At 41.7% G+C, this 27,442-nt stretch overlaps 1 protein-coding gene across 1 annotated transcript in view; it reads right to left on the reverse strand.

The window, feature by feature from the left end:
- The window catches only part of ADAM22 (ADAM metallopeptidase domain 22), a 143,629-nt gene that overhangs the window by 94,458 nt on the left and 21,729 nt on the right, over positions 1-27,442 (reverse strand). The window contains exon 3 of the mRNA XM_074157524.1: positions 25,652-25,728. Within this exon, the coding sequence (XP_074013625.1) occupies positions 25,652-25,728 (77 nt within the window). The remainder of the gene's footprint in view (positions 1-25,651; positions 25,729-27,442) is intronic.

A 27,442-nucleotide genomic window follows, 5' to 3' on the forward strand; every position in this document is an offset into this window, starting at 1 on the left:
GACCCCTTACTCTAACGAGAAAGAGTGTATTAACATTTTTTTCCAAATGGATTTTCTCCCTCAGGCAATTCCTTTTTTAATCTTCAAAGATCCTTAAATAAGAGAAACACAACAAAATAGAATCTTATTCATCTTTCCTGAATGAGCAACTTGTTGTAAAGCATTGGAAAACAATTCAAAATAAGCAATTATTCTTTGCTACTTGGCCACTTGAGCCCCTGCAATTGACTCAGGATACAAATACTTATTTTAGCAGTACTATTGATACGGCTTTATAAAAGGACACGGAAAAAACCATGAGTTACTATCCCAGACTTGCAAAATATCATTTCCAAAAGCACAATAAGACTCTTGTCTCAAATTCAAGTTTTTCAGAGCTGTGCAGCAAAGAACCCTATGGTATGACTGAAGAAAAGTCAGTGACTGGGTAATAGCAACATACCATGTAATGAACGAAACACAGGATGCAATATTTCATCCAGGGAGAAAAAAAGAAACCTTGCAGAAAAAGAATACAACCAAAAGAATAATAAGCACAAATGTAAACTAGTTTGTTAAATCAAAATTTGAGGAAATATTTAAAAAATTGTAAATTTTTTGTAAATTATACTGGTTTAAGTCAAAACTTCAAAAGCTTTTGCAATATTTTTAAAGAATGTTTTTGTTTTCCTTTCCTCCTACTGTTACTGCTTCACATCCATCAAGAAAAAAAGAAACTACTGCCAAAAAAAATCCCAAACTTCCTTATTGTTGTTGCTTTTGTCAGAAAAAATGATAAATTAGGTAAGATTTTGGCAAACATACATATTAATTTTCTAAACCATCTTATCATTACCGCAATTATTTATTTTAGTTTTGATGAGAACACAGGTTATCACTGGCAAGCCTACTTTAGAAGTTCACAACACAGTTCACACAACTCTAAAAACTAATTAGACAGAATTTCAATGGAAATTGTTGAGTTTTTTAAACATTTGTCTGCTTGATGGAAGAAGATTACTACCACGACACGACCAGAGCTGGCCAGGACACTGCGGTGGATTTCTGTCTCTGAGATCTTCAAGGACCAGAAGGCTTTCCCATTTAAAAAATAAATACATCAACAATAGGTTTCATTTGAATTTTAATTAGAATAACTAACTTCTTTAACCATGTGTCATAAGCAAAAAAGGAATTGTTACACAATACAGTTCACGTATATACCGAAGGTGTGTGTAAAAGAAATCCTCCCAGCTCACAGAGTCTCTACAGGGCAGCACCACTGAAGAATGCAGAAGCAGTAGGTGTGAGATGCCACATCAAGTCTCTCCCAGCAGGATAAGTAAGGTTGGGGCACAGGCTCAAACATGGGCGTACGATCATCCACAGGGTTGTCTGCTCAGATTCACAATTTTGTTCCACACACCATGCCCTGAGAGAGGGGCTTCTTGAAAATGGACACTGCTGCAGTGAGGCTGCAAGCTCTATGAGCCTGGGAAGCGAGGAGACAGTGAAGAAAGCCTTCCCAAAGACTCTGGGGATAGTTTTCTTTCTTGGGGATCTTCCTCACAGACAAAGGGAGGTTCAGATTGGATATTAGGAAACATTTTTACACAGAAAGGGTTATGAAGCCTTGGAATGGGCTGCCCAGGGAAGTGGTTGAGGCACCATCCCTGGAGGTTTTCAAAAGACAGGCTGACATAGTGCTTAGAGACATAATCTAGTAATGGGGGTGGGGGGTGGGGGGGTTGTATGGTTTTCTTTTGGGTTTTTTGTCAGAGTTACGTTGATGGTTGGACTAGATGATCTTAAAGGTCCCTTCCAACCTAGACGATTCTATGATTCTATGATTCTAAAGACCTCTCCAAGCATGAAGGCATACACGCTCTTCTAGTTCTTCTGCACAGTCCTGTGCTGTAGGACTAAGGACTGAGGGCAAGGATTTCTCCTCAAGGTAAACTTGGGAGTTTTGTCTAAAGCATCTTTCTGGGTCTGAAAATGAATAAAATATGACAAATAACATATGACCTGGATATGCAATTCACCTAAACAACTTTTAGTGCTCCACTTGCAGCCAGGTAACCTGGAAAAGCCAAAGTGGCATGTCACTTCTGTATACAGGCCACAGAGCAGAGGCCAGAAGACTTTTGTGTGTCACGTCACCTGAAGCAACAGGCTTGAAGATGAAGAAAGGACAGTACAACTCTCAGAAAGACTCCAACACGAGAAGAGGAGGGGGAGGAAAAGTAGAGATTATGGGAACAGCTGCAGACCATATGGGCATCATAAAATACGGTCCTCCACCAAAGCTGGCTGAGAGGCGCAGTGAGAAGCACACACCACCTTTTATGTCCTTAGGCCGGCAACATGAGGAAAGAGAAGACACGTGTGCACCCTGTGAGGCTGTAGAAGGCAAAACCCATCTACACTGAATGTTTGAAGTGCCAGTGCACACACAGTAGTACACGTGCAATCCTACAAAACCAGTACTACATATTTTGCACGACGAAGTCAAATCCATCCTTTCTTCACAACCTCTACTAAGCACACTGTAAATGAAACATGCATTTTTAACTAAAGCCCTTATTCCATATTGTTAATATGTAAACCAAGAATATGTTCTCCAACTCTCCACCAAGATTCATCCAAAAATTCTTCCAGTTCTCCCCTTGACACTAAACCAAGAGCAATATCCTGATAAACTACATGTACTACACATACCAATTTCTAAATTAAACAGATATTACAGATTTTCACCATTATCAACCAGCAACCCAAAAACCCAGTTAAAAGTTCAATGCAATGACACAAAAGGGGATTACAAATATTCTTAAAAGCATTTCCTGTGTTGGTATCAGGTTGATAATTATTTTTCTCTCTTACATCAATTACTGGACTACGACTAACATAATATTAAAGAAACAAAAGGTGTACTAGTAAGACATTAATGTCTTACAAACAGACATTCATTAGTAACTCTTCTCTTTCAAAGACAACTAATAGCAAAATCTTCTATATTACAGATTCATGGAAATTTAAAGAAAGAGAGAAAAAAGAATTCTTACAATGAAACGGTTCCAGTTAGCTAACCATTTCACCCAAAATATCTCACAAAATATTAAAATAATGTGTCTGAAAACCAGTACAGAACTGTAATTTTTCAGACAACCAGAGTGCAAATTATTTCCAAATGTACTTTCAAAAAAAAAAAAAAAGTGCTATCTTTCCACCTACATGAATATTTATTACTGTCTACATGATGGTATAAAAAGCATTTGACACAAGTGAAAGGGAATAAAATTCCACGACCGACACTGGATCCCTAAATACTCTGTGCTTCTCTCTTCCCCTTAAGATCACTGGAGTTCACTTTTTAGGAAATAAAGGGAAATGGAGATTACTGAAAACAGGTGTGCTGCCTTTCCTTCAGTTAGAGGTCTCATTAGCAAAACTCGATCTGGATGACATGATAAAACACAGCAGACCCAAATTCCACAGCACATTCTTAATTTCACAGTCCTGCTCCGTCTCTCCATTCCCTGCTCGTGTCCCGGCTGGGCCGGGTGGAGAGGCTGCCGTCCTCCTTCACATCAGGCCCAACAACATTTTGAGGTTAACACGTAAGAAGAACCGAGATCAGTTCTGCAGTTTCACACGCAGACTGAGGCGACCGGGGCCAGATAAATTGGTCTGGAGGTGACGATGCTCCCAGCCACCACTTTCCCTTGATCCTTCTCCATGGACACACACCAGGCTACAGAGACAAAGTGTGGCCACTGGAAACAGGCTTGCAAAAGCCATTTGGACATGACCACCCCTGCTGACCATCTTTCCTGGTGCAGCATTTTAGTGCTTCAGGTCTTACAAGCTCACATGCCTACACAGAGCTGTGGTGGCTTGGCTGCCTGTGCACGGGACAGCCACGGAGCACACCGACCACAGACCTGGCACTGCTGGAAAATGAGATTATTTGCAGTTGTGCAGCTCAGCAGAACCATTCTCCCAAGTCACAGGCGATGGGACAAGAGGAAATGGCCTCAAGTTGCACCAGGGGAGGTTCAGATTGGATATGAGGGAAAATTTTTACATGGAAAGGGTTATTAAGCCTTGGAATGGGCTGCCCAGGGAAGTGGTTGAGGCACCATCCCTGGCGGTATTTAAAAGATGGGCTGACATAGTGCTTAGAGACATGGTTTAGTGATGGGTTGTTGAGTTTCTTGGGGGGTTTTTTGGGTTTTTGGGGGTTTTTTATCAGAGTTCGGTTGATGGTTGGACTAGATGATCTTAGAGGTCCCTTCCAACCTAGACAATTCTATGATTCTATGATTCATGCATACTATTAATATTCCCAGAGGAGAAGGGTTTTCCTGACCCTCCTCCTGACGTGTAAAGGTGCTAAGGTACTAGCACAGCCAGATTGGGCTGTGCTATGTCAAAACATACGGCCTGCAAAGTGATGTACCTCTCCCATCATAGCGTTCATTCAGTTGGTTTGATTGGGAAGGTACTTTGTAAATGAAAAAAATCTCACTTCAATGGCAGGAGATTTGCTCTACAAAAGGAATTTCCCAGAAGACATCTGGAAACTCAACAGACAAACATGCTTTGTTCCTCCCAGAGACCCTCCTGGAAGCAGTCTGGGTAGGATTTTCTGGGATTTTTTAAGCTCATTCGTGTTTTCCAGTACTGTAAGTCTCTATTGTTAACTTATGCATTATTTAAAAGATACTGAGTTTAAAAATAGCTCTAACCCACCAGGGAAAATGGGAAAAGCAGTGAGCTGAAAGCCACAGCGCTTATCTCACAGACTGTTTCAGCATACAAGACATCACAGCCTTCTCTCGTTTTCATTTCAATTTAGTAGCTGTCTTTGACACATGTCCACCCATTTTCACCTTCAAAGTATCTGAAGATGGCTCATTCCTGAGTGTGCATATTACTATTACAAGTCTCTGGTGCACCACTCAGACAGCAACTACTATAGGTCCTACCTACCACTATAGGTCCTGGGATATATAAAGGTAAAGCCTTTGGGTTTGGAAGTTCTGTGTTCAGCCCCCATGATCCGAGTTCACGTATTAGGTGAGCACTTCACACTCGCTTAATTTGTTAAAGCCCACAACACCCTTTCAAGTTACAGATTGTCTATTATCCTGCTTGGCAGACAGAAGCTGAGTTACAGCGGGACAAAGTGATTTGCTCATGACTGTAAGAGAAGCCTGTGGTAGAGCAGGGGACTGCCAGGTCCCAGGGGTATTTCTGGCTACTGGATCACCTTTGCTCTTCCTTCAACTGCAGACAACCACTAGACATGCAGGGCACGTGGGCTACCAAAGCGACTCAAACATGTAGGAAGCTCTCATGCACACTATATGTCCAGCACACAAACAACTACTTCGGGCAAGCATCGTGCCTTTCTCAGGCACCTGAGACAAAAGAGATATATGGGACCAGAATATGAGCATCCCGGGGCATCAAGAAGGAATTAGAAGTATCCAAGGCCAATCTGAAATCAACAATGATCCTGACTCTTTATTTCATCTGTAAATTGAAGCCCAGAAGAAGACAGGCCTGGAAGTACTTAACAATCCTCTATTTATAAAAGTAGCAGCACTGAGCACAACAAGGAAAGAGTAATCCTCACAAAAAAATTATGTACACATCAGAACTAGAAGAATGTTTCACACTGCAAAAGAATCACAAAATCACAGAATGATATGGGGTTGGAAGGGACCTCTGGAGATCACCTAGTCCAACCCCGCTGCCAAAGCAGGTCGAACCAGAGCAGGTTGCACAGGAACGTGTCCAGGCAGGTTTGGAATGTCTCCAGAGAAGAAGACTCCACCACCTCCCTGGACAGCCTGTTCCAGGGCTCTGTCACCCTCACAGGAAAGAAGTTCCTCCTCATGTTGAGATGGAACTTCTTATATTCAAGTTTGTGCCCGTTACCTCTTGTCCTGTCACTGGGCACCACTGAAAAAAGACCGGCCCCGTCCTCTTGACACCCACCCTTTTAAGTATTTATAGGTGTTGATCAGATCCCCCCTCAGTCTTCGCTTCTCCAGACTAAAAAGACCCAAGTCCCTCAGCCTTTAAAAGAAACTAACTCGAGCATACATAAGTTAATTTTAGTCCAAAACATTTTTTCTGGACTTCAGCTATGTACTAGTTTTAGACACTATATTAAATGATGTCTGTGAAGTTTTACTGCTAAGGAAGAAAGAAGAAAAAAAAAAAGGGGGTGAGGGGAGGAAGAAGAAGGGGGCAGGAGGGTTTCCCTGCTTGAAACGCAGCAGGTTGCCCACATACCTCAAAATTCAACATGGGATAGGTAGTCCTCCTCTCAGGTATAGAGTAATAGGTTGAACCTGTATGGGCAATACCCTATACGGTAAAAACATAACAAAACAAAGCAATCGCTGTATAATTAATCCCATGGGTCTTTGAAAACATATAAAAATAACCCTAAATGGACCCAAGACTGCTGCAGAAGAAACCCCACCATCAACATCAAGCTCCTGACAATGACCCTGAGACGATTCAAAAGAGGGCGGTGAGGATTAAACCACTGGGGCAGCTGGTAAGATAACTGCTTGATGTCTATGCACTGAGGAGAGTCTTGGAGCATCCCCTCCTTACCCCAGTTTGCAAGCACAGAGACTGTCCCCCTGAAGGGACAGGCAATTTCTTACATGTCACACCCCTGTTACAGAGACATCCCTTTGGTACAGAAGCGCTCCCCAGGTTGTGGGAGGCAGCAGAAGTCAGCGCAAGAACATAAAGTGAAAACACCATGGGGCTTCTAAACTTAACAGTGGCTAAGGACACAAGAGAACAGAAAAAAAACGTTTGCGTATAAATATACCTATATGGTCACCTTGAACTCTCCACTTTTTGAACACCAAAATATAATCTGCAGTATTTAGCAGAAGGGTACAGGACTATTATCTGTACAGAGTGCAATAACCCTGTTGTGCAGCAGATACCACACGGTACCTGCAAATTGATTTTGGGTTCAGTGGAGACACCAAGAAACAGCTCTAAAAGCTGCATTGGTCTAAGAGCTAAGAAACAATATTATTCTGGGTTTAGAGAAGATAGAGAAAACAGTCCTATAAAATACACTAAGACAATGCTGTAAATACACGTACAAAAATACTCCAACATAATTAAAAACAAATTTATGAATCACACTGATAATTCATGGGAGAGAGCAGACTTCACATGGGAAGAAAAAGCAGAGAAGAAAGTCACTGGGAGAGAAGAGACATGGCTGGAGGAGTACCTCTGTGAGTTTACAGCAGGAAAAGGAGTAACATATTCAAAATAAAATCCAAGAAAAAGAGGCAAATCTACAAATTACAAGAACCACATGAAAACATTCAGCAAAGGTTTAGGGCAAGACAAAAAATCCCTTGGGTTACCTAGCTGTCTCTCCAGCACGGAGACAGTTTCTTCTTTTCAACTGCAAACACAACTTGAAATGAATGTGCCATAAAGAAGTTGTAGGACACAAATGTCCTGGGCAAAAACAACAGACAATGCAGCACACAAGCTAAAAAGACAGTAAGGCAAAGTCCCTAGGGAAGGAGGAGAAGGAGTATTTTTGGAGGTACGTAACAAGTGCTGTTCCCCAGGGGTCAGTACTGGGTCCAGTCCTCTTCAGTATATTCACCAATGACCTGGATGAAGGGATGGAGTGTACCCTCAGCAAGTTTGCTGATGATACAAAACTGGGAGGGGTGGCTGACACACCAGAAGGCTGTGCCACCATCCAGCGAGACCTGGACAGGCCGGAGAGCAGGGCAGAGAGGAACCTGATGAACTTCAACAAGGGCAAATGTAGGGTGCTGCACCTGGGGAGGAATAACCCCCTGCACCAGGACAGGTTGGGGCTGACTTGCTGGAGAGCACATCCGAGGAGAGAGACCTAGGAGCCCTGGTGGACAATAGGATGACCATGAGCCAACAATGTGCCCTTGTGGCCAAGAAGGCCAATGGCATCCTGGGGTGCATCAGGAAGAGTGTCACCAGCAGGTCGAGGGAGGTCATCCTCCCCCTCTGCTCTGCCCTGGTGAGGCCCCATCTGGAGCACTGGGTCCAGTGCTGGGCTCCCCAGTTCAAGAAGGACAGGGAACTGCTGGAGAGGGTACAGCAGAGGGCTACAAAGATGACGAGGGGCCTGGAGCATCTCCCTTACGAGGAGAGGCTGAGGAACTTGGGTCTTTTTAGTCTGGAGAAGGGAAGACGGAGGGGGGGATCTGATCAATGCTTATAAATACTTAAAGGGAGGGTGTCAAGAGGATGGGGCCGGTCTTTTTTCAGTGGTGCCCAGTGACAGGACAAGAGGAAATGGGCACAAACTTGAACATAAGAAGTTCCACCTAAACATGAGGAGGAACTTCTTTCCTGTGAGGGTGACAGAGCCCTGGAACAGGCTGCCCAGGGGGGTGGTGGAGTCTCCTTCTCTGGAGACATTCCAAACCCACCTGGACACGTTCCTGTGCAACCTGCTCTGGGTGGACCTGCTTTGGCAGGAGGGTTGGACTAGATGATCTCCAGAGGTCGCTTCCAACCCCACATCATTCTGTGATTCTGTGAAAAAAAAAAAAATCACTTGTAAGACTGCTAGAGGAATGTCGTGCTTCTCTTGATGTCAAGCCAAGCAATTGCGGTACTCACACTGGAAGAGTTCAAAGGGGTATCTGAGTAAAGAGCATACTTTCCTGTAACAAGTATTCTCCCTAAAGTTGAAAAGCGTCTAATCCCAGAGACCCACCACACTCAGCATCATGGAGCTGAAGGAAAATTTATCACCAAGACAGTGTACCTGAAAAACACTAAAACGGAAAGCTTTTCCACCTATATTGTTTGAAGCGTTGCATGTGACTGTGGATAAGCAGAAAACAGCATTGGGGTCAACAGCAAATAGCCAGGCTCAGAATGATACCAGGAGAGCAACATGGATGTAAACTCTCTCTTTCTCTGTCTCTCCAGAAAAAAAAAACAAAAAAAAAAAACTACGCAAGTATTTTCTAAGCTGTCTGAGATCTAGCAATACCAGCACGAGAAGATGGCAATATCAAGATGTCACCATCAGCTGCCCCCTCTGTAGCACAGGTGCACTGATGTTGAAAGAGATCAAAAGCTGTGTGATATTTTGGCAACCAAACCTCCTAAAAGGACAAGAGAAGAATCAGCTGAAAATTATAACATCCTGTTCATTCAGAACTGAGCAATGGCTGAAAAATGAAGATGACGTTTTTCAAAAGTGGTTAAAAAGTGGTTTTTTACTGAATGTTCAGCTTGACACTTTGTCGGTGTCGGCATTATTTTAATGCTGGTTTTTTTATATCTAAATTTTTTGTTTAAAATCTTTGTCTTTAAAAAGCTTTTAAAATTTTTAAAAATTGTAAAACAACTTTTAAAAAACATTTTGCAGGTGAAAAAAAAACCCAACCCTGAAGACATTAAATTTGTACTGAGGGAGAAAACTACCCTTTATCCAAAGGAGACTGGACAGGACCACTCAATCTTGCCTTAAAGAGACAATGCTTCTATAGATCCTTACCAGAAAAACAAACAGTATTTGAAAACACTTGTTAACAGACTAATTGTCCCAAGAGAATCCTTAATATCGCACTGATGATTAAACCAAAGGCCAACGGAAGCACAAACTGTGGCATCCACGCACACCTCTACAACCAACCCTGGTATTATATTAAAATAATCTCATTACCCACTCGTTATACAAATTGGGAATACAACCATTTATTTGCAAATCACTGAAGAGGATCACAGTTTGAATAACAACAATTATTTCAATGCATATCTGAAGTATCTGTAAGGAAAAGCAAAAAAAGGGAAAAAAAGAGCTATTCATCAACAGGAGTTTACCTGTTCACACCCTCTAATTGAATGCAACTTTTCTTAGTCACTATAGCAGCAAATCCTTGCTGTTCTTCAGACTGAAGAGCTGCCAGAGACTACTGAAGCGTTTCTCTATTTCTGTTCAGCATCTACCCAATATCAACTGCCACACACTAACAGATGCCTAAGGAAACAAGGCAGACATTTTAAAAAAATCCCTACTTAGACTGATTTGCAGAAGAAAGCTCAAATCATATTTCTCACATCCAAGGACTGTGCTGTAAACACTGGGCTTTTGGAAAGCTTTTGATTTGCTATACATACCATTCGTCTGAAAGGCAAATTCTGCAGCCAACGGCTCTGGGACCCCAGCTGGGGTGGCAAACCTGGCCCAAGCCCTGCATCAGGAACTAGGAATTCTCCTTCCCATTAAACTGGGAAACACAGAAACGTTTCTTACTGCAGCTTCAGTTTAGGGACAGTAGTGTTCCCAGTTTACCAGCAAGCAGGCAATCATTTACAATAGCGTAAAATTATTACCAGTATCTGTTGGGAAATACCTAATGTAGATTCACCTCCAGGTGATTTCTCTGTATATTGACTATTACCTCCTCTGACCTACCCTTTGACTGGCAATTTAAATTCCTTTGTCTCGTGGCTCCTTCGTAGTGAACTGGAAGATTTTTGGTTGCCCTGCGGGGAGGAGGGGAAAGGATTCTTGATTTCTGACAAGCTCCTCTGCCTGCTCAGCTGCTGACAGCCCAGAGGTGCCTCTCCCACCTTGGCCTTCTGCCTCTTCCCTTCAATAATCCACAACAGAGATCGTTAGCTACATTCGGAAACCCCAGGGAAAATGTGACTGCATAGTTACAATACATTAACAGCGAAAAATATGCAGCTTAAAATTATACAAACACTTATACTACCCCAGTAAGCATATCTGTAGCAGTTTAACAAAAACCTAAAGGCTTTGGTCTCAGGGTCTGGGATCTCAAAGGTGGGCAAACACTGGCCTCTTATTCCAATACAGTATTTAGCTCCTTCTGTTTGGCTTTCCAAGGACAACTGAAAGAGACTTGGTAACAATGCTGGTAACTGAAAACAGGGAGATAAACATTTCTGGAATATAGGATGCAGCAAAAGAGATTTTAGATCCAAAGCCAAGTTCTTTTTTTAGGATGTTTGCCTGCAGCTCCTGCTGAAGTCAACCAGAACTATTAATGTTTATTCAAGGGCAAAATTTGACATATAACATTTATTTGATGCTATACACAAGTCTAAATAGGGAAAATATGAAATGCATAATTGAAAACTAGCTAATAGGTTTGGATAAAGCAGAACTGAAAGGCAGCAGTTGTCCAAGTGCAGCAGCATTATTTAGTTTGCCATAGCCTGTGTGCCATTCCATTAGCACCTTCTCCTTTTTCTGCTGGGGTGACACAGCTGACACAACACAAGAGTATTAATACATCTTTAAGCTGTCTGAATTCACAAGCCGATTTCTGCCTAGAAATACTGAATGACTAGTGAGCCAACACTTTGGAGAACAACTCAATACTCGCTCATTCCGCAGCCATTCCCCTGGGTCCTGCGCTTTCAGTTAGGTGGCACCACGGTGGTCTTCCTTCTCCCAGTCAGAGCAGGAAGAAATGCACATTATCAGCAACACAAGGTGAAGGAATTACATCCCACAGTGATTTACAGTGACCTGCAGACGATTCTGAAAACCCTTTAGGGCTGCGTTCAATATACCAAAAATACTGAAAATGTTCACATTTTTTCCTCATTGACGGTTGACTTGGAACATTTTTGTTATTCCTGCTGGCACAGTAAAGGGTCAGTATGTCGTCTGCATGTTGCTGCTTTAATTTCTCCATGACAGAAAGAGATGCAAAGAGAATAAAAAAAAAAAATTTAAAAAAATCTCAGTCACTGTCCTAAACCAACTAAGTTAAAGCCAAATCCTTTCTTACAGCAGGCTTTACAGGGACCAAGCAGTAATTGCCTTGTTTTTCTCATGTTCGTTTCGTGAGAAATGCGAGTTGCACTCAGGAGTTATCTGCATGATTATCAAGGTGCAAGAACTGAAACCAAAATAAAAGCAGAAGCAGAGTATTTACTTCCAAAAAAAAAGGCAACTACCCTTTAAAATTTATCTGCACAAGAAATAAAAGTAGTAAAGATCTCACTCCTCTGAAGTACCAAAGTGCCTCTTATTCAATCTGCTCATTTTGGGGTGGAGGGTGGGACAGAAAGGGAAAGCAGGAAATTTGAAAGAATCCTAGTAGGAGGTTGGCTAGGATGACCATGAGCCAACAATGTGCCCTTGTGGCCAAGAAGGCCAATGGCATCCTGGGGTGCATCAGGAAGAGTGTCACCAGCAGGTCGAGGGAGGTCATCCTCCCCCTCTGCTCTGCCCTGGTGAGGCCCCATCTAGAGCACTGGGTCCAGTGCTGGGCTCCCCAGTTCAAGAAGGACAGGGAACTGCTGGAGAGGGTACAGCAGAGGGCTACAAAGTTGACGAGGGGCCTGGAGCATCTCTCTTATGAGGAGAGGCTGAGGGACTTGGGTCTTTTTAGTCTAGAGAAGAGAAGGCTGAGGGGGGGATCTGATCAATGTCTATAAATACTCAAAGGGAGGGTGTCAAGAGGATGGGGCCGGTCTTTTTTCAGTGGTGCCCAGGGATAGGACAAGAGGAAACAGGCACAAACTTGAACATAAGAAGTTCCACCTAAACATGAGGAGGAACTTCTTTCCTGTGAGGGTGACAGAGCCCTGGAACAGGCTGCCCAGGGGGGTGGTGGAGTCTCCTTCTCTGGAGACATTCCAAACCCACCTGGACACGTTCCTGTGCAACCTGCTCTGGGTGGACCTGCTTTGGCAGGAGGGTTGGACTAGATGATCTCCAGAGGTCCCTTCCAATCCCATATCATTCTGTGATTCACAACTCTCTGAAGCCTAACGCACGCCTCTCCAGCCCAACTGCACGTCTGCTTCTGCAGGGAGGAGAGGCGAGGCAGTGGGGACAACCCTTCCACAGGATAAAGGCATGGATATGGGTCCTGCTCTCCTTTTCTTCCAAGTACTCTCTTCTCACCCCAGCGAAGATCCAAAGCAAAGTATTTGTAGGTTGCTAGGCAAGAAAAAAAAGTTGTTGAAGTGATTCAACACATCTCATGTAAGGAAGAAGAGGAATACATCTCAGCACCGATTTGTATTCAGTCTGCAGGAGAATACTGCTTAGTGATGGTTTTTATCAGAGTTAAGTTGATGGTTGGACTAGAGGATCTTAAGCGTCCCTTCCAACCTAGACAATTCTATGATTCTATGATTCTAAGATGAGATCAGTGGGAAGATCACAGCCTGAGCACTGAGACAACACAGCCCCAAACCCAAAAGAAGTACTTACAGTAAAGCAAGTTTATCTCACCATATTTTTGTCGGCATCAATACTGCAAAGATGACATAAATAACACCTCTCCCTACCTCAGCATCATCAGATATCTACTACCAACTCTATTCTGTACGCCATCCTTCAAATCTGATACCAGTAGCTTTAGCTGTCAAGCTTTTGGGGGTAAAGCACACAGGGCCTTAACGTGAAATGTTCCATCATTTGTTAGAAACTTAATCATAAAGAAAGACTCATCTTTTGTCCTTCAGGTAAACCCACAGGTCACATCCCAGTTTTTGTACTGAGGAAACAAACCACTGTGAAGGTGTGGGATGAAAGAAGCAGGAATTTTTAGTGACAAACAGCAATTGACCATGTGAAATCCAACACCCAGTATCTAAAGGTCTACACTAAAATGCAGTTAAGACCTTACTAGGCTAACTTAAATCAGACTTTGACGGGAAGGGCAGAAATAGCATCAGCCAGCAAACCTGTATGCTTGGCCCCAAGTGCTTTATTTGTGCTGCCCAGACAGAGCAGGGCTGAAATGAAGGTGAACTCAAGTGACCTTCACAGCTTAAAACCTATAAAAATACATGCAAGAACTTGGTCATCAGGGAAACAGCAGAAATTCCTTAGTATCAGCTCCTAGTCTTTCAGATTCCCACAGCTGCAAAACTATCCCAGTCATATCACCAAATAGGGAAAATGAAACACATTCAAGAAGTAGTGATGAATTGCATCCTTGTAATTCCCACAGTCCATGTAAGGAGACAGGCAAAGGGAAGAAGAAAGCACGAGTAGAGTGTAGCTGCCTAATTCAAGTGGCAACACATCACATACTTGCAGGCCATCGGAAAATTATTATATCTGTTCTATTATAAAATTTCTAGCACACCAGAAATTCATTAGCAGTGATGTTCTGGCAAACCACCAAAGAGAAATACATCCTCTTATACCAAAAGAGAAATTAAGATCAAAGGATGATTATGGATAAGTAGAGGCTACAGATCAGGAAGCTCACCCAGAAAATACATTGTAGTGTAAGATTTAACAATTCTTGCAAGAAGAGAAAGACAAAAGAAACCCTCTAACTTTGTACCAAAGCAAAGGCTGTGCATATATAAAGTGAAAAGCTCCAGCCACCATTTTTCATTAACACTGGAAATGTATTTATATTAATCTCTTTAGCTAGACTTGGCAGCTTCTTTACAGTATCACATTCAGCTCGATCTTGCTGTTTCTCTGCAGCATCACATTTTGCCATTTCCACTTACTGATGAGCAGTTTACCAGAGAGAAGTACCATAAACCAAATTTATTCCTTGGCTAATTTCTAGGAAGTTTCCTCTATAATCGAATTGGCTACTTGGCACAGGCAGAAATGCATTGAAAACCTGATGCCTTTGGATGGACTGCTGTTTCTGAAGTCACTGGGAGAACTCCTTTGCTTGTTATAATTAGGTAAAAACAGAGGTTCCCCAGTTCAAGAAGGACAGGGAACTGCTGGAGAGGGTACAGCAGAGGGCAACAAAGATGATGAGGGGCCTGGAGCATCTCCCTTATGAGGAAAGGCTGAGGGACTTGGGTCTTTTTAGTCTGGAGAAGAGAAGGCTGAGGGGGGATCTGATCAATGCTTATAAATATTTCAAGGGTGGGTGTCAAGAGGATGGGGCCGGTCTTTTTTCAGTGGTGCCCAGGTGACAAGACAGGAGGAAATGGGCGCAAACTTGAACATAGGAAGTTCCACCTAAACATGAGGAGGAACTTCTTCACTTTGAGGGTGGCAGAGCACTGGAATGGGCTGCCCAGGGAGGCGGTGGAGTCTCCTTCTCTGGAGACATTCAAACCCTCCTGGACACGTTCCTGTGCAACCTGCTCTGGGTGGACCTGCTTTGGCAGGGGGGTTGGACTAGATGATCTCCAGAGGTCCCTTCCAACCCCATATCATTCTGTGTGATTCTGTAATTTGGTTCGTTTGTGGTTTTCTTCAAGGAAACTAACTTTCTGCACTAGGATTACACAACTGTCTGTAAATGAGTTTTTACCCACTAGTCCCAACTGAATGAAAACAATTACATTAAAGACTACACACCACAAAAAGTCAGTTGAAAAAAAGGCTGTTTCCAGCCAGTGAGTGAGAAAAAGTGAGCACACCCAGTCTGAATCTTACTAGCAAAACACATTAAAAAACGCTACATAAATCTCACACAACCACAAATGGCTGTAGACTTCTTAGGTAGCACCTTATCCTTGTAACAGATACTGCAAAGAAAGCAAACGAGTCCACTGCTTTGATACAACAGAGTTTGTGTGCACACGTCCAGCACTGTTATTTGCCAGGTAAGATGTTAATAACATATTGTTTTAATACTGCCTGTTGATTCAGTCTCTGGAATAAAAACACATTTCTTAAGTAGAACCGCTATCCTAAGTAGAACAGGGCTGAATAACCCGTTCCTCATGTAAAGATCTTGCGGACTTAAAGACTGAGTTTATACGCTGATGGTTATTCAGCAATCCGTTAGGTCCTCTGATTCCACCCCCGAAAGTTTCTACTGTTTTTATTCTCCACATCTTCATTCCTAGCTCCATGCATCACTCGACGCCTTGTCTAGAAAAGGGGATTCCAATTCATTTCACTGCTTAGCTGAGGAAAGTATTTGAGCCCCAAGTTAAGAGGCCCTGTCCCAGTTTGAAGTAAAACAGAACCAACTTTCTGTTCAGGAATTTTACATTTTAGCTCGGCCTCTTCTAACTCCCTGAAATTAACGGCGTATTGTGGAGAAAACTGCTCGTTCTCAGAGTGTTGAGACCAATGTTTGACCAATGTTTGAGCTCCATGCCAAGGAACAGTGAGCAGAGAGGCTCCTGCTTATACTCATTGCTATAACAACCAAGGTCAGCTAATTTCATTATTTGCCCCGTTAGAGGGTCGGAAACCGAAAAGCCTAGAGGGGTCCTATCTGTGGGGAGGAGGGGACAGGAGAGGTGACCCAAACCTGACCAACAGGGTATTCCACCCCATCTGCCCCATGCTCAGTATAAAAGCTGAGGGATCAAAGGGTCAGCCCCTTCCTGCGATGGCCGACGTCCAGAGAGGACTCTGTTCATCTGCCTTTGATCCTGATCCGTGTGTTCCTGACTCCAGAGCTGGAACCCAGTTCCCATGCATCACTGAGTCCAGCCTGGGACTTCCCCAGTGCCTGCCGGTGACGTGACTGTCATCCTGGGAGCTTGATAGGGTTTTGTATATATTGAATCTATTTCATTATCTTCCTTTTTTTGATTTTAATATTAATTCTTCATTAAAGTAGTTTAGTTCATTCTAAACTTCTAAATCTCCTTATCTCTTCTTCTCCTCTCTTTTTGGGGGTGGGGGGGAGGCACGCGGGAAGGGCCATCTGTCAGTCTGGTTTTGGTAAATTTGGCTGAAGCCATGACAGGCCTACAGCACTTTCTCTGTTTCTGTAAGCACTATTTATAATGCACACATACTGAAAGTCATGATGCCAAAGGAGTTCTCAAGGAAAAAGTAAGAAACCTGGGCAGAGTGGATGGACAACACAGCGAGAGGCACGGGAAGGGAACTGTATCAGCAGGAAGGCTGCTGACTCATGGAGGAGATGCCCTATAAATGACAGCAGAGAAATAGCATACCTGCTATTAGCATTCCAGTTCATCCATTTTCCTATTTACTAACCTCTTCGCATGTCTTACTCTGACCAGTGTTCCTATGTAACTATTCACAGGGCAGTAGCAGTGCTGTAACCACAGGGGTCTGTTAATCTAATTGACAGAAAGTAAGAAAGACAAGATAATCACTTCTACTAGACCAGCTTGTATGGGTGTTGCTTGCTTTTGTAAACACAAATCCTATTCTAGCTGCCAAACCGTAACCAAATATAAAAATAGTTGGAAAGGTCAATGGTTTATTTTGTATTATTTTCAGAAGTGGTAGTATACATTGCAATCCAAACATTCAAGGAAAAACTCTGGTGCCCTAACTATTGTCAGCATATGAGGACATAATTATATTTCAACAGTAAATCCAGAAATTACACTTTGCCTATCACAGTCACTTTGTAAAAGCTAAATCAAAAATACAGTTATTTTTTCTTTTTAAATCTTTCGTAATGGCTAGAGGTCATTTCATTGTTAAAGTTCCTGCCACTTGGAGATACTCAGCACTTCGAAGACAAATTCATAGGCAGTGAAACATGTTAAGCAGCTTGATTCTTTTCCTAGTTTAAGCCATTTTAAAGAACATGCTAAATATAGCACACAATTGATATGTACATATGAGATATCTCTGTATACGTGTGTGTAAGATATATAGTTCCTAAGTGATCTGGTAATCTAAGGAATATCATCAAGAAAAAAAAAACATTATAGAATTGTAATATCTCTCCAAAATAATTAATCATTTTCCTCCTACTCAGACACAAATACACAGTAATACATTTCCTATAATTATTTTTGTGTCAAAAAAAAATCAGACAACGGAAAGGCAATTTACTCAGTGCTGATAACCCCATATGTTTTAATTGCTCTACTAGAAAACAACAAATATTGCTTCCAATGAATGCAATTACCTAAAAGCAGTCAAATATTCTGTATTGCATCCATTGAGAGGAAAACAAAGGACTGACATTTTCAGAAACTTTTTTCAATGAGCGAAGAAAGTATCTTATGAGGGGATGCACAGATTTTGTATACGCATATAAATGTTTTTGAATGCTATTTTTCTTAGAAGCCACGAACCATTGAGCTTTAAGTGGTGTTTCAGAGACATCAGGTGATTAGAACTACCTTACAGTGATACACTCGGAAATAATGGATGACTGAAACAAACTACGTTTTTTGTTCTCATTTTAACCAGAATGACAATTAAGCACTTGCAAGCATTTCACAGACATCACTTAAACTTTCCATAACCTCATACAACCGAAGTGAGTAGCAAACTTGTGTTGATTTCAACAGCCTTTACCAGTAGCTGGTACCAAATCAACAAAAGAATCTAGACAATAATACAGGAATAATAGTAAAATAACAGGAAGAGAAAAGTGTTAACCTAAAACTAAATTATAGTATTAAAAAATAAAATGCAATGGAGTTATCAAAAGCAATTTACCCCTTTCCAAAAGAAGTCTTAAGCGTAATGGAACATTACACAAAACAAATTAAAGGAAGGTAATAAACTTACGGATAATCAACATACGTTTATGGAAAATTCTTCTTGTCAAAGTAACCTGATATTTTTCTTGTACAGGATTACAAATTCAATAATAGTAATAGTGATGACATAAGAAGATCAAATAACATAGTTCATATTTACTAAACAGTCAATTATAAGTCTGGAAGAAGGAAGTTTATAAAAAATAAAAGAAAAAGGAGAAAAGGAAAAAGAAAAAAAAAAGAAAAAGAAAAAAAGAATCTTGGGAACTAGTTAAAGAGTTGTATCAATTAGAAATGGGAAAGTTGTGCTACCTTTGTAGGTGACGCTGCCAAAATGCAGTGCCGAGTCTGCAGTTCAGCAAAGATACTGATAAACCGGGGAGGTCAGCGAAAAGGCACAGAAATTACTGAAGGACTTAAAAGATGCCATTTTATCAGAGATCCAGGAGCTCAACCTATTTCACATAACCAAACGAAAGCTGATATGCTAAATGCACCAAGGTTGGAGGAAAACTCAATGCTACAGGGCTTTTTCAGTCTAAAACTTATGTTCAAACTTTTATCATTGAGGGTAGTAAACTATTCAAAGAATTTATATTTTGATAAATTCTTCATTCTCATACTTCTTCAACACAAAACTGAAAAGAAAAGAAAAAACCAAACCCATAAAAGGCAGGAATCCTTAGTGATGATGCTACACAGGTCTAACTGCATAATCCCAGGCATTCTCCCTAGCCTCAGGATATGTTTAGTCCTACACCAGTAAAACCTTGAATTCTTGTCTTATCTTTCTTTGTCTTTTATCCCAAACAGAATTAGTTGGCAGAAATCTCTGCAGAACTTATTATTTTTCATTAAAGATTAAAAAAAAATAAATCTGTAAGCCATTCAAAAACAGTTTGTACAAAATCTGTGTTAGCAAAGCATGCTAACCAAATGGAGGTGCAGAATAACTGCCTCCCAGAAAATAAAATCAACCTCTGAAATTAAGCAACAAATCAGGAATAAAGTGTTTCTTAAGTCTGGTTTGCATTTATGACCATACTAATTTTTCCATCACCAACTGGGAGGGCGAAAGAATGACTTCGCAAAATAGGATTGTGCAAGGACGATCATGTTGGGTCAGCTGGGGTTCTGATCGTCATACACATGATAAACGTTACTTAACAAGTAATTCAAAAATGCAGACCATGATTCAGAACCTCATTCAGAAGACCTGAACCCAGTCTATACCATGCTACCTGTACCCAGTCTGTATCGCGCTACCTGTACATTGGTACTAAATATTACAATTAAATTTTCAGAGCACTCTCATGTGGTGAAAAAAAAAAAAAAAAGACATTATTTTAAGTAAGAATCAATTAACAAAATGTGACTGTACCCAAGTGCACAGGGCATGAATAAGAAAAGTGAACAGAGCTTGAATTCCCTTGATCCCAGTAAATTCCAGCTGCTAGTGAGGACAACAGGGACTGTGTGCAGCCAAGGCATTCATTAAAATAACTAATAAGGGATTGAGTTGGACTTTAGAGACCCAAAACGGCTTAAAGAGCTGCTCCTCCTCAAGTTTGCTATCACCATTGCTATCCAGTTACCGGGAGCCATTACAGGAGTAACAGAGGTCGTAAAGCAGAGAGTACTTTTAAAGCAGGCAGTCCCGGCAGACAGGTCCTCTTGCACCTGGCAGCACGACCCAGCAGGTCATGTCACAACCCATGGAGCCCCTCAACCACATGCCTGTCCTGCAGGTGACCAGGAAGAGAGCGGGACTTACAGGGGCAACAGACCTACCAGAAATTCTAATAGTCAGAACAGTGTAACTGCATTTTTTTAAGCCACATCAGGAAGCCAATCCTTCTGAATTCCACACAGCCAAATATTTATGATTTAGAGCAAATTTAGGAATATGTTTGTCATTTACAGTTTATGTGACACGTTGATATTAGTGTTGAAGACCATTTGCCAAGAGAAATTACAGGCAAGGTTTCAGCAGTTTGTCTCATGAAAAAGCCGGCACTTGTCTGTCAAGCTGCTTTTTATTTTGCTCTGTTTTCAGGATTTTTTGATGAAGTTTATGATCTGATTCTGTAAGGTTTGCAAAACTCTCGTTAAAAGGAATTCCTAATAAACGTTCCCCACAAGGCATGAGGAATGTCCGTATCCTTCTCAACAGAAGCTGGAAAAACCATTCAGTGGCAAGACAAAATAATTAATTCCTGGAGTGCCAGGAACCTTCCAGCATCACTAACCAGAAATAGTTTAAATTAAGACTGGAACATACAAAATACTTAACCGATATTTTCTGAAGAAGCTTCTTTGGTTTTGCCTACCTTTTGATAAACTAAGAGAAAAGGGCATTTATTTTCCACATAGAAAATAGAGTCATTGGAGAGTTTATAAAAATTGCCTCAGTTGAAATCTTTCGGCCTTCTGAATGTCGTTGATCATCACAGAATCACAGAATGATATGGGGTTGGAAGGGATCTCTGGAGATCATCTAGTCCACTCCCCCTGCCAAAGAAGGTCCACCCAGAGCAGGTTGCACAGGAACGTGTCCAGGCAGGTTTGGAATGTCTCCAGAGGAGGAGGTCATGACCATGATCATCAGGTTTATACACAGTGTAGGTACTCCTCCATGACACAGTCAGGCACTCGATGGGACCAGAAGATGTGTGAGCTTCCTAACGAGGTAGGGTTTCTGAGCACATCTTGCCCAGCCTACTACTTCTTTATAGGTTATTTTCCACTAACACAGGGACCAGAGGAATTAAATTTGTGTTGCAAGAAGAGAAAGCAGGTGGTGATTATGCTCCATCCTAGTGACTGAGTGTCACTAAGAAGGACAGAGCAGTCCTGAAGTGCTGAATATAAACTTGAAATCCTCATTTATGCTCATGACCCTTCAGAACACTTCCCCATCACCACAAACCTGAGGATCTCAGTCTATCAATGTGTTCACTCTCAATGTGTGCTCTTCTTCTTACAGCATAAGGAGCCAGGGCACATATGGGTGGCCAGATGCTCCAGGGAGCTTTCTGAAGGTCAAGAGTTTCCTCAGCAGGGCACCTGGTGACCACAATTCAGACTCAAGAAACGTTCTCTGCTCATCTCCATGACAGGAGACATCAGAGCCCTTATATGAAGGATGATGCTGCAGTTCACAAGGGTCTTTATCACCTTTCTTGCCCGTCGTGGCTACCACGAAGTGAACCTGGGGTGGTCACCCCATGCCACGTCCTGTCCACACTACAGACAAGTACAGACGCTGCAGTTTTTCCGATTAACCACCTTGCAGTGTGCTCTTTCACAACCCAACCCCGTGACCACAGCTTGCTTTGGGCCGATATGCCATTAGGTCTCTGCTGCCTCACGTGCAGATGAAGACGCCCTAGCCCAAGTCCCCTCAGCCAGATCCACCTGGTCTGCAGGACCAAAGGGGCCTCACAGAGACTTTGAGAAACACGTCCCCTTTCCTGCTGAGTTCTGCTGTTTAATCCATGATTACAACCCAAGATGAGAGTGTAAATGGTCACGTGGCTACATTTAAGATGAAATATTCCGCCTGAAAAAAAGAAATAGCCATTTGCTGAGCCACAGGTGCCATCACAGCATTAGAAACTTCATGGGAAAGGAATTAAAAAAAAAAAAAATAAGCAAGTAAGCGTAATTGCTATGCAGCTCCTGCACAGTTCTGGGTTGATGGCCAGAGCTGGAGACATGCTGAAGGAGGGAAGGCTGCCAGCTCAGCCGTTGGGCCCTGGGTTTGCTAATGCTGAAGGCGACATTAACGAAGACAGCCACAGAACCCAGCTCCATTAGACGCACCTCTGAATGCACAAGGACACGAAGGCAATGGATTCATAAACACACCCATGCAACTAATGCATCCCTAACCCTCGCCTAAGGGACTGGGCCTTTTAAAAATATGGCTGATTCAATCTGAAAGCTCCTTTGTAAATACTTCAGCCGGTTGAACAGACAAAAAAAAAAAAAAGTTAAAAAAGAAAGTATCTTAAAAAAAAAGCTCGTTGTAGAGAAACTATGGCAGGGCAGGCGAAAAAAGCAAGAGAAAGAACGGTGATGTGGAGAAAATACCACCACTGAAAAAAAGGAAACTACATTGTAATTATATCAGCTTTTTATTATTATTTTTTATTACCATTGAGGGTGATACTTCAGTGTATCTCACATCTGCATTTAATGTGAACATCACATTCAAAACCAGTTGAGATCCAAAACAAGCATGAAGAAAGCATGCAGATTTCAGTGTTAAATTAAACTGCCACCTAGAACGTTATTTTTCCTTCCCCTCACTTGCATCCAGGGCTGGCAGAACATCCCACCCTGGGCCTCAGTCTTCCTCATGTCTGAAATGCCAGTGTAAGCTCTGCTTTTTGATTTCCCTGCATCTTCCCCCTCCTGGGTCTTCCCCCCCCTGCATCTTCCCAGCTTGTTTCATGGTGGAGACCAGCCTTTGGTGACAGGCCACTGTCATAAGAGGTGGCAGAGGAAGGGACTGGGAAAGAGAAGTTGCTTCAACTAAGACCAGATTCAATAGTAGCATCTCTATTGACATTTGTGGTATAACAGAGCACAGGCAAACGCAGTGGAGGAAACGGAGGAACTGACTGTCAGATAAAAAGATGGATTTGAAGAAGGTAAGAGAAAATACTGCCCACAAAGAAAGCAGCAAAGAAAATCTGCAGACAGACATTAGGGAGTGGGGGTAGATTTTAGCTTCTGATGTTTTTAAAGCACTCTGTTTGCTACTACATTTTTTTTTTTTTTTTCTCCTTCATGAATTGGGGCGCCACAGGGAAGAACGAGCACTTTCTCTGTGATCATCCACCGCTGACACGGTGCTCGGATATACTCGGACATTCCAGTAGTACACACCAACCTCTAAACAACAGGGAGACCGCAAGAAAGGAGACTGACAAAGGCGGGGAGCATCTCTCCTTTCTGACAACCTACGGATTTGAAATTATTTTTTTCCCCTCTTTGTCCCCCATACTTCCTTTAACATTCATCAAATGTGTATTATGCACAAAAGCTAATTTCACCACAGAGGCCTACTTCAGCATGCTTTTGATATTAGCAGAGGTTCAGTTATAAATAGTAAGCTGATATTTTTTCCAGAGGAAAACTAAAATCTTGAACCTTGCTCCTTTCAAGCATTCAACTACTTTTCAATCAGAAGGCTACTGTGAGCCAAATTTGCAAACCAATCCCCCAAAAAATAGATGCTTTTCTCTCAGAACCCTCAGAAAATCATACACAATGTAATATGGAGAGTAAGAACTGCAAGAGAAGAAAAACATATACAGCCTTCTGAATAGAACATATTTGGTCACAGGAATAATAATTAGGAATACATTTTAAACATTGCTCCAGTATACTTGGCCCTCTTTTTATTTGATGATCTGCAAATGTTGTTTCAGAAGCAGTTTAAATGTTAATTTAAGTATCATGACAGAAGGCAAACATCTTAATTTCCTTGCAGCCTTCTTTTGCACAATTTGTGATAGGACTTTTTTCACATTATAAAAAGCATAGCTCCTTAGGTAAAGTTCATATTCAAGTTGGATTCTGACACTCTTAAGAACAGTAAGGACACATTTTGACAGGGTTACTCATACAAATACTGGTCAAATATCATTAAAGACAACAAAAGAATGACATAAAAATAGGATCTAGCCCAAACCAAATTTTAAATACATGTGTTTGTGTGCATATGTACATCTGCATAACCAAAAAATCCACCCACAGAGAACTGTTAGAGTTTATAAACTCACATCTTTAACTTATCTTTTCATATATCAATAGTAGATGTGTTTACTTCTATTAAGATGACCTGAAATTCATACTGCGAGGTAAATCCTGACCTTTCAGAAACTGTGACCACACCATTAATCTGCCACCCAAAATAAAAACAGGTTTCTGCAGCGTACTCTCAGTAACGTATAAATATGTATACAAAACTGCTATTTCCAACAAACACTTCAACGTTGTAGACTTGGTGCTTTTCAGCAGGAAATTTTTCCTCTAGAATTCTTTTAAAATGCATTTATTATAAAATTATACTTCTAAACCAGCCCCTTTCCCTCACTGTCCAGCAGCATAGTGTCTCTGCTGTCTGTAACCAGCAAGGATGAGGAATGTCTGTATCCTTCTCAGCAGAAGCTGGAAAACCATTCAGTGGCAAGACAAAATAATTAATTCCTGGAGTGCCAGGAACCTTCCAGCATCACTAACCAGAAATAGTTTAAATTCAGACTGGAATATACAAAATACTTAACCGATATTTTCTGAAGAAGCTTCTTTGGTTTTGCCTACCTTTTGATTAACTCATGCCAGTGCACATAAAGAAATTGCCGCTGTTTAAAATGTGTTTACAAGTGAAAAAAAAACTGAAATTTGAGTGTCCTGAACAGTTCATCTTTGTAGCAGAAAAACCCGTAGCAATCGAGCACAAACTCTTACACCAAACCACACAACATTATTAGGAGATGAAGTTGGAGATGAAGAAGGAGATGAATACTAATGAAGTATTTCTATTTACTATACTATTTATTCTATTTTCAGTTTAGAGCAGAAGAGCAAAGCAACTCCTATTTTAAAACACCTGTGCCAAAAGGATACTGCAACAACTCAGTACTGAAAGCCACATTCCAGATTTCACTTTAAGTTTACTATTGTTCAATCCTTCCTCGTATACTGAAGTTCACAGCGTGCTCCTGCCTTCTGATGCTCCTCTGTTCCCAAAAGACTGGAAACACATCTGGAGCAGCTTCGTTCCCAACTACCCACCTCGTTCATTTTCCAAGACTAGCTGTAGTGCAATTGCTGTATCTCCAGTACTTTACACTTGGTTAATAAAATGCTAACAGCTACCAGTTTTCAGCAACTCCATCTTTTAATACGCAGGGAGGCTCTGCGTGAGTATAGTAATTTGCTTTTATGGTAAACTGAAAGATGGCAAATGAAATTATAACACTAAAACGTTAGTTACGCTGCAATAGCTACTAAGTAGTAACAAAGGGAATATCAAAGCCGACACTAGTACTTGAGAAAATAACAAACAAACTTAAAATACAGTACTACAGACGAACTCAATACCAAGAAACAGTGTTTGTGCTATAATACAACCTCTGAAACCTCCACTGAAAAATGACATTTCACTGGCACCGGGTCTTGAACAAACACAGAGTAAGATACAGTCATTACTTACTGGTTTAGTGTCACATCTAGGATGAAAGATGATCCAAAAGCATCAACCTGGAAGCTGGCTCGAGCAATGTGGGTAGACTGCAATATTGAAAAGACTGGAATTAGTATTCAGCCACAATAAAACATACTATACAGGTTTGTGAAATCAGAAAGTAAATATATTTACTAAGTAACAATATGCCACTAACCAAATAACATTGCACCGAAACGGATCAAACAGTCTGTGATAATGAAGAAAAGATCTGTTTTCTGAATCTACGAGGCCTATTCAAGAATTCCCACCAACAGAACCTGTCACTGGGAGGCTCTGCTGTAGTAACCCCCATCTTAACCCATCCACACCATAGGAAATGGGTCTTCTCTTCAAATCTCCATCCTGGGCAAAACCCTGAGCAAAGGTGTCCCAGTCTGAAGTAAAACAGAGCCAACTTTCTGTTCAGGAATTTTACATTTTAGCTCGGCCTCTTCTAACTCCCTGAAATTAACGGCGTATTGTGGAGAAAACTGCTCGTTCTCAGAGTGTTGAGACCAATGTTTGACCAATGTTTGAGCTCCATGCCAAGGAACAGTGAGCAGAGAGGCTCCTGCTTATACTCATTGCTATAACAACCAAGGTCAGCTAATTTCATTATTTGCCCCGTTAGAGGGTTGGAAGCCAAAAAGCCTAGAGGGGTCCTATCTGTGGGGAGGAGGGGACAGGAGAGGTGACCCAAACCTGACCAACAGGGTATTCCACCCCATCTGCCCCATGCTCAGTATAAAAGCTGAGGGATCAAAGGGTCAGCCCCTTCCTGCGATGGCCGACGTCCAGAGAGGACTCTGTTCATCTGCCTTTGATCCCGATCCGTGTGTTCCTGACTCCAGAGCTGGAACCCAGTTCCCATGCATCACTGAGTCCAGTCTGGGACTTCCCCAGTGCCTGCCGGTGATGTGACTGTCATCCTGGGAGCTTGATAGGGTTTTGTATATATTGAATCTATTTCATTATCTTCCTTTTTTTGATTTTAATATTAATTCTTCATTAAAGTAGTTTAGTTCATTCTAAACTTCTAAATCTCCTTATCTCTTCTTCTCCTCTCTTTTTTTGAGGGGAGGGGGAAGGGCCATCTGTCAGTCTGGTTTTTGGTAAATTTGGCTGAAGCCACGACAAAAGGGAAGTGGAAGGCTTCCCCTGGATAACGTGTCACTCATTCCTTAACCTGACTCCAGAGACAGACCGGGGGAGAAGAGCTGAGACATTACTGGCTCAGTTCAGACCGGGATACACTCACAAATCTCACCGATGTTACCTGAAAGAAACTGTTCAGACAGACTCTCATTGAAGCCTATATAGCAAGGTGACCGCAATGGGCTAAAAAAAAATAATCTTATTAGTTGCATTTTCTGTAAAGCTCTGACTCCCCACCCTGTAACCAATCTCCTCCAAAAGGCTCCCTAAACTCCAAGCCCCTGAGCAGTCACTAAAACCAAATTAAAATGGGTAGTAAAGAAACTTTCTTTCTTTGCCATATATTCTCTCTGAATTAATTGCTTTCGCTCCGTCCTATAGAGAACAAACACGGGAATACTTTGTAACTCAGTGTGCCAGAAATAGAACATTTTTTCTAGTAGCCGTGGAAGAAAATACCCAGCTATCTAATGGAAATGCAACAGTTGTTTCTAGACCTGAAAACTCTCAAGAAACAGAACAGCCATGTTATTTAGCTAATTAATAAGAAAAGCTACTTTCAGACATTTTGGAGCAGTTTCAACTTTGTTCTTATTTTCTTTCCATTGAAATCTGCACATTAAG

The sequence above is a fragment of the Numenius arquata genome, chromosome 12 (assembly GCF_964106895.1).
Source record: "Numenius arquata chromosome 12, bNumArq3.hap1.1, whole genome shotgun sequence".
NCBI classification, from domain to species: Eukaryota; Metazoa; Chordata; class Aves; order Charadriiformes; family Scolopacidae; genus Numenius; species Numenius arquata.